The sequence below is a fragment of the Triticum aestivum genome, chromosome 1B (assembly GCF_018294505.1).
Source record: "Triticum aestivum cultivar Chinese Spring chromosome 1B, IWGSC CS RefSeq v2.1, whole genome shotgun sequence".
Lineage (NCBI taxonomy): Eukaryota > Viridiplantae > Streptophyta > Magnoliopsida > Poales > Poaceae > Triticum > Triticum aestivum.
Window position 1 is genome coordinate 675,844,779 of NC_057795.1, and position 8,205 is coordinate 675,852,983.

The 8,205-nt window shown below is 51.9% G+C and overlaps 1 protein-coding gene across 1 annotated transcript; it reads left to right on the top strand.

The window, feature by feature from the left end:
- Positions 1–4,692: 4,692 nt before the first annotated feature.
- On the top strand, positions 4,693–6,750 carry LOC123099981 (phosphoribosylglycinamide formyltransferase, chloroplastic). The gene is made up of 5 exons (XM_044521991.1): positions 4,693–5,157; positions 5,287–5,398; positions 5,719–5,895; positions 6,113–6,239; positions 6,334–6,750. Exons 1-5 carry the CDS (start codon positions 4,800–4,802, stop codon positions 6,445–6,447), a joined length of 888 nt encoding a protein of 295 aa, XP_044377926.1. The 5' UTR covers positions 4,693–4,799; the 3' UTR covers positions 6,448–6,750.
- Positions 6,751–8,205: the final 1,455 nt, after the last annotated feature.

Sequence of the window (8,205 nt, forward strand, 5' to 3'; positions counted from 1 at the left end):
GAGTGGAGTCCTGAAAGTAAGAAAAAAGAATGACAAAGTCGGGAGCCCCTAGTGCGGCTGAGCCGCATTTTGGGCATGCCGTGGTCGTGCCCCTGCCGCTATGCCCATGGTATTTCCAGAGCGTAATTATGTACGCGTAGTACTGGTTTCGCAATTTCGCGAGGGCTGGGGTTGGGGCCGCATTGCTACGCTTGCTCGGAACGTGCCAGACGGTCTTGTTGCAGGTTACTTCGGGCGCGCTTGACGGTGTCCGGACGTTTAATAGCCGGACTGGAGAATTGCCTTGAGAGGCTACTTTGTACTTCCGCCGCGAGGGCCGCCGTATGCTCCCCCGTTCGGAGAGAGCGTTCGGTGTTTCCATTGACCGTAATGACTCCTCGAGGGCCTGGCATCATGAGCTTGAGATATGCGTAGTGCGGCACCGCATTGAACTTTGCAAATGCGGTTCGTCCGAGCAGTGCGTGATAGCCACTGCGGAACGGGACTATGTCGAAGATTAACTCCTCGCTTCGGAAATTATCCGGGGATCCAAAGACCACCTCAAGTGTAACTGAGCCTGTACAGTTGGCCTCTACACCTGGTATGACGCCTTTAAAGGTCGTCTTTGTGGGTTTAATCCTTGAGGGATCTATGCCCATTTTTCGCACTGTATCCTGGTAAAGCAGGTTCAGGCTGCTGCCGCCGTCCATAAGGACTCTAGTGAGGTGAAATCCGTCAATGATTGGGTCTAGAACCAATGCGGCGAATCCGCCATGGCGGATGCTAGTGGGGTGGTCCCTTCGATCAAAAGTGATCGGGCAGGAGGACCACGGGTTGAACTTTGGGGCGACTGGCTCCAACGCATATACGTCCCTGAGTGCACGCTTCCGCTCCCTTTTGGGGATGTGGGTTGCGTATATCATGTTCACCATCCGCACTTGTGGGGGAAGCCCTTCTGTCCCCTATTGTTCGGCAGCCAGGGCTCCTCCTCGTCATTGCTATGCAGCCCCTTGTCGCTATTTTCGGCATTTACCTTGCCTGCCTGCTTGAACACCCAGCAATCCCTGTTGTTTGATTGGCTGGTTTTTCGGGGGTGCCGTGTATTTGGCACGAGCGATCGAGTATTCGGTCCAAGCTGGACGGGCCCGGAATATTTCTTTTAAATGGCTTTTTCCGTTGACTGGGTTTAGAGCCTCTGAATCCGGCATTAACTGTCGTATCCTCAGCATTGTCGCCGTTAATGCGGCGCTTGTGCTTGTTGCGACGTGACCTGCCATTGCTGTCCTTGGTATCCGAATTACCAGGGCTCTTGGTCGTGTTATTACTACGAGCTAGCCAGTTGTCTTCTCCCGCGCAAAAGCGGGTCATGAGTGTTGTGAGGGCTGCCATGGATTTTGGCTTTTTCTGTCCTAGGTGCCGGGCAAGCCACTCGTCGCGGATGTTATGTTTGAAGGCTGCAAGGGCCTCTGCGTCCGGACAGTTGACTATTTGATTTTTCTTGGTTAGGAACCGTGTCCAGAATTGTCTGGCCGATTCCTCTGGCTGCTGAATTATGTGGCTTAGGTCATCGGCGTCTGGTGGTCGCACATAGGTGCCCTGGAAATTGTCGAGGAATGCGGCTTCCAGGTCCTCCCAACAACCAATTGACTCTGCTGGCAAGCTGTTAAGCCAATGCCGAGCTGGTCCTTCAAGCTTGAGTGGGAGGTATTTGATGGCGTGTAGATCATCACCGCGGGCCATGTGGATATGAAGGAGATAATCCTCGATCCATACCGCAGGATCTGTTGTGCCATCGTATGATTCGATGTTTACGGGTTTGAAACCCTCGGGGATTTGATAATCCATTACTTCATCTGTGAAGCATAGTGGGTATGCGGCGCCTCTATACTGGACTATATCACGACGTAGCTCAAATGAGCTTTGTCTACTGTGTTCGGCCCGGCCGGATTTGCCATATCTGGCGTGACGGTTATCATCACGTGTCGTGGGGCGCCCACACGATCCGTAGATCGATCTTGTTTGCCTTGCCTTGTCCTCCAATATATCTCGCAGGTCTGGCGCATTTCCCCGTGCCTTGGTATTTTTTGAGCGATGCCGGGGTGCGGCTTGAGTGGAGGGCCGAGAGGCCTCTCTATCGCGGCCACGAGGTGGCCGGTCGGCCGCGTCGTGCGCTGGTGATGTAGGTTTAGGTGCTTCCTCCTTTAATCGGGGTAGCAGACTGCGCTTTGGGTAGCTCTTGGAGGGGCGTTCGAGTTCGTACTCTTCGGCCGCAAGGACTTCAGTCCATCTGTCGGCTAGCAAGTCTTGGTCAACTCTAAGTTGTTGCTGTTTTTTCTTTAGGCTGCTCGCCTTGGCCATAAGCCTGCGTTTGAAACGCTCTTGTTCGACAGGATCCTCAGGCACGACAAATTCATCGTCGTCGAGGCTTGCCTCGTCTTCGGAGGGAGGCATGTAATTATCGTCCTCTACCTCTTTGTCTGCCTCTCTCTCATGAGGGCTGGCTTCTCCGTCCTCCTGTGCTAAATTTTGCTGGAGGGGGTTGTCTTCGGCACTGTCCGGGGTGTTATTGTCTCCCGTGCCGGAATCGCCGTTTTTGCTTTGGCGGGATTTAGAGCGGCGCCGCTGACGCCGGCGCTTAGGCTGCTTCTTGGAGGGGTCATCCTTCGTTGTTCCATCGCCGTTCCCTTCTTTTGGGGTGTCCACCATGTATATGTCATACGACGAGGTAGCCTTCCAGTGCCCTATAGGCGCTGGTTCTTGGTCGTCTCCTGCATCGACGTCCATACCGTCGATGTCTTCAGAGTCGAAGTCGAGCATGTCGGTTAAATCATCGATAGTGGCTACGGAGTGGGTGGTGGTGTTGGGGAACGTTGCAGAAAATTAAATTTTTTCCTACGGTTTCACCAAGATCCATCTATGAGTTCATCTAAGCAACGAGTCAAGGGAGTGAGTTTGCATCTACATACCACTTGTAGATCGAGTGCGGAAGCGTTCGAGGGGATGGTGATGAGGGAGTCGTACTCGCCGTGATTCGAATCACCGTTGACCAAGTGCTGAACGGACAGCACCTCCGCGTTCAACACACGTACGGGACGGTCGACGTCTCCTCCGTCTTGATCCAGCAAGGAGGAAGGAGATGTTGAGAAAGGCAGCTCCAATGGCAGCACGACGGCGTGGTGCAGTTGGTGCAGCAGTACTCCGATAGAGCTTCGCCAAGCACGTACGGAAGAGGAGAGGTGTTGGGGAGGGGAGGGGCTGCGCCTTGGCTTGTGCGTTGCAGCCCTCCCCTCACCCCTCTATATATAGGGGAAGAGGGGCAAGAGGGGCCGGCCCTCTAGAGGGAACCCTAGAGGGGGCGGCGGCCATGGGAGGGGTGGCTTGCCCCCCAAGCTAGGGGGGCGCCCCCTTTAGGGTTTCCCCTCCCAAGCCCTAGCTGCATGGGCCCTAGGTGGGGAGGCGCGCCCAGCCCACTAGGGGCTGGCTCCCTCTCCCACGCAGCCCAAGTGGCCCCTCGGGAGGGGTGGCCCCTCCCGGTGGACCTCCGGAACCCTTCCGGTGGCCCCAGTACAATACCGGTACGCCCCCGAAACTGGCGGATCTCGGGTAGGGGGTCCCGAACTGTGCGTCTAGGCCGATGGTAACAGGAGATAAGGGACACGATATTTTTACCCAGGTTCGGGCCCTCTCGATGGAGGTAAAACCCTACTCCTGCTTGATTAATATTGATGATATGGGCAGTACAAGAGTAGATCTACCACGAGATCAGAGAGACTAAACCCTAGAAGCTAGCCTATGTTATGATTGTTATTCGTCCTAGGACTAAAACTCTCCGGTTTATATAGACACCCGAGAGGGCTAGGGTTACACATAGTCGGTTACAATGGGAGGAGATCTACATATCCATATCGCCAAGCTTGCCTTCCACGCCAAGGAAAGTCCCATCCAGACACGGGACGAAGTATTCAATCTTGTATCTTCATAGTCCAGGAGTCCGGCCGAAGGTTAGTCCGGCTATCCGGACACCCCCTAATTCAGGACTTCCTCAACCAAAGGTAGGATTTATCAAGCCCGAGGATCATGGCTGACCATTTAAAACAGTTCACTAAGCTTCCTGTGTGCAGCCGATAGTTCTCGCATGGCTGGTGCTCTAGACCTGGTGCGTGACGGTGTTCTACCATGTGTAAGTCTTCTGGTGGCGAGCGATTCTGCTTCACACACTACTTAATGCATATTCATTGAGTTTAAATAAAAATCCTAGGGATAATAGAAATATGTCTTGAACATTCATAGTTTTTCCAATAATTCAAATTTGTGGCATTTTATCATGTACACCCGGGCAAACACTGGGCCGGGCCGGGCTTGTAAAAGCCCGATCTTCCTTTTTCAAGCCCGAGCCTAGCCCGAAGCCCTAAAACCACTTTATTTTCAAGCCTGAGCCCGGTACAAAATCAAGCTCGAAGCACGAGAAGCCCGGACCGAACGCTCTTTTTCAATGTATACACGTGTAAGCCCGGCATGAAGCCCGACCCAAAATACAGGAAAACAGAAGCCCGGGCCCAACCCAAACTACCTTTCGGGCTGCAAAACAAGGCCTGAGCCTGGCCCGAACAACAAGCCCGGCCCAGCCCAGCCTGAGTTGGTCGGGCCGGGCTGCCCATGCCCGGGTTTATCATGTACGGTAACGGTTTGAGTATCACAGACTGCTGCGCACTTCCATATAAAATCGTAACTCTCAAAGGACTAAACTGCGAAGTTCTTCCGCCCGCGCCGCCGTCATTCCGTCCCCGCCGCCGCTTCCTCCCATCCCACGTCGCCCGGTGATGGAGGCGGCAGCCGTCGCTTCCTGCGGCTCCGGGCTGCGCTACCTGCCGCCGCTCGACCCCACCCCGAGGCGGCAGAATCACCGGGCGGCGGTGGCGGGCTTGGGGACCAAGCGGCGGCGGCCTCGCGCCGCAGTCGCTTGCAGGCGGCCCCATCGCGTTCACGCGGCGGCGGCGAGGGGTAGCGGCGGCGGCGCCGGGGACTCTTCTTCCGGTTCCGGCGGAGTAAGGAGCAAAAAACGGCTCGCGGTGTTCGTGTCCAGCGGGGGCTCCAACTTGCGGTCCATCCACGAGGCCACCGCCGCGTGCGGCAAGGCGAGCAGCGGGGATGTGGTCGCGCTCGTCACGGACAAGCCAGGTGATGAGGATGATCCGATCCCTTCCTCGTAGCTCTGTTCTCCCTCCTTGTTACTGTGAGGTGAAGTGGGGATTGGACTGGGTGGTTCTGACGCGACGGAATGGAATGGACTGGGATGGGATGTTGCAGGATGCGGCGGGGCGGAGTACGCGAGGCGCAACGGCATACCGGTGGTCCTGTTCCCCAGGTCCAAATCGGCGCCGGAGGGGGTGCCGACGGCTCAGCTTCTGAATGCCCTGAGGTTTGCTGGCTCTGTTGTTGAACCCATCTCAGGGCTGCGATTTGTCAGCTTGTACATTTCTAATTCTTCAGAGAAGAAGGCCATTAGTGTGTATCGACTTCCACGTTTAGTCCGGTTGTCAAATGCTTTCATACCATGTTCTGAAGTCAGTGAACATAATTTGAGTAGATGCCACACAAGCTATGTGTTGCTCTTCTAGCCTCATGAACTTGGTGCCACCAGTGTGCTTCAGTTTGCCCTTTCAAGTGTGAAGGTTTTGTGATTCGTGATGCGCGCAGGGCGTCTCGTCTTAGCTCGCGGTCATGTCTATTGTGAAACAGGGATCTCAGGGTGGACTTCGTTCTGCTCGCTGGTTACCTGAAGCTTGTACCCGGCGAGCTAGTCCAGGCATACCCCAGATCCATACTGAATATACATCCTTCGCTCCTCCCGGCGTTTGGAGGCAAGGGTTATTACGGTTTGAAGGTGCATAAAGCCGTCATTGCGTCTGGAGCCAGGTGCTGTATGTTTTGTCTAGAACTTTTCAGTTCAGCACTTCCTTTTCTTTTTTTCAAGTGCAAGAGCTATTATTCGCAACCGTATGGTAACAGATAATGTCGATTTGTTTGATGAGGGCACTGGCTGCTACACTACCCATTGCTTTTTTTGTTTAGCCTCCAGTCCTCCACATGAAACTATCTGTTTTATTTGATGACATTTTCCAACCATTTGCAGATATTCAGGAGCAACTGTGCACTTTGTGGATGAACAGTTCGACACGGGAAGAACTTTAGCCCAAAGGGTTGTGCCTGTGCTAGCCGACGATACTCCGGAGCAATTGGCTGCAAGGGTTCTGCATGAGGTAACATCTTATCTGCAGCTGAGGTTCCTCTGCATGCTACTACATTATTGTGTTATTCACAATTCTTAACCTACCATTGACTTTGACATTTCAGGAGCATCATGTTTATGTTGAGGCAGTTGCTGCCTTGTGCGAGGATCGAATCGTGTGGCGAGAAGACGGGGTCCCTCTTATCAGAACTCAGACAAACCCCGATGCGTACGCCTAATTGGTAGTGCTATCTTGAGGTCTCCTGGACGCTAATGAAACTTATAGACCCCCTGCCAGTTTTCCCCAAGGCATGGGAGTTATTTCACCATGCTTATCTGACTGAGTGAAATAACCTGTCTGATAATCTGGTCCATGAAACATAACGTGCACCTTGCACCGTGTTCTGCTTGTTTGTGTGGCCTGGCTTTGAAGATAATATGTGCTTTGACCTGCAAACTTTTCATTGAGTAATCCACTAACCAATCTTCACGTATCTACATCTCTCCTTTGTTCAAATGATGTTTTCTCTTTGAGATGTCAATTTGTTTCTTGCTGCTGTTTTTGACATGTTTCTTTATCTGAGAGGGATAGAGAAGGGGATGGTGCGAATGGTAGCCATTTTTGGAGAGCCCTCTCAGACAGCAAGGGATAGAGGAGGATGAGCGGGTGGCCATTCGGCCATGCAAGCTGCGTTACCGCCCGTATCGCAGATTGTGGTCGTCAATGCCTACATTTCTCTGTTTCCAACATATACTGCATCTTTACTTCTTTAGCATGATGACATACACCAACCAGACCAGTGGAAAGATTTCAGTTGCATTATCTTAATAAGAACACAAACACATCCGATATTCTTCTTGGGTCAAACTTTTCAGTTTTGTATAACTGTAACTTCAACTTGATGGATCCGCATATGTTTTTTTTTTCTAGATTTTTACCATACTTCTCACCTGTATAGCATGCCTTTTGTACAAACTTTTCCCATCTATGCTATCATGCAATTCCATATCTTTGGCTGCGTAATTTATGAATTCTTCGTGCTCATGTCTCTGATTCGATTCCTGTCCCAATTTTGGTCCCAACCAAAACGACTCTTCAGTTTTTTGTTCTGAACTCACCATGACTGTTAAGTTATTCTGGACTCACCAATTGCACTAACTATATTAGCCTTTTTGCATCACCTTAATTTTTTTTGTAAATTCAGCTATAGATTAACGCAACTCTACCCTGGTTAAAGAATTATGAAATTTCAGGATCCATCTCAAGACCTTCCTGCCCAGTTCATACTTTTTCATGAATTTTGACATTTTGTGTCTCTGATTTTGTGCCAACTTTAAAAGCAAATCCCAGGCTCGGTCCCACAAGTCATTGGAGTTGCTGATGCAGGGGAAGTGTCACTTGCCATTAATCTTGCCAACATGCTCAAAAGTCAAAACCAAGTGTGGATATGGCATGCCACTATATCTCATCATGATGGTCGCTTGGCTTGGCACTAGTATTTGCCTATCCCGCTGCGGTCCTTAACAAGAGTCGCTGTTTCTAGCGAAGTTTGATCGTGTGTTTCTTCTTTCGGGAATGTTGGTTTCATGTGGGTGCTTGGTTCTATTCTGTGCAATTTAGCATTCCATGTTATCTTGCTCGCTTTCCCCCATTTCCTCGTGCGCGAGGTGCTGCAATGGTGATATCGGTTGCTGTAGTGTTTTAGTGTTTTCGTTGCTGGGTTGGTGATGTCTGAAACCTGGCGCAGAGGCGGCCTGGATTTGTTATGGTTCCGGTTGTGATTTTGCGGTACCAATTTTCGTCGGAAAAACTGATGGTAGAAAGACAAGGGCCTGCCTACTTCATGAATCGCGGAAACCCGCGTCTTGTTTGCGCTTTTTTGGATGGAGGGAGAGTACTGTGTAAAGCTTTTTCGGACGGAGGGAGAGTACTGTGTAATGCACGTGCATGCATGCACGCGCAGTTAGAGCATCTCCAACAGCCGCGCTAAGTGCCG

What these genes read in the sequence shown, in the direction of transcription:
- LOC123099981 (XM_044521991.1), top strand. Translation starts at nt 4,800, where the DNA reads ATGGAGGCGGCAGCCGTCGCTTCCTGCGGCTCCGGGCTGCGCTACCTG. An exon ending in GCTCGTCACGGACAAGCCAG is followed by an intron (nt 5,158 to 5,286) that starts GTGATGAGGATG and finishes GGGATGTTGCAG; the next exon opens with GATGCGGCGGGGCGGAGTAC. An exon ending in CTGCAAGGGTTCTGCATGAG is followed by an intron (nt 6,240 to 6,333) that starts GTAACATCTTAT and finishes TTGACATTTCAG; the next exon opens with GAGCATCATGTTTATGTTGA.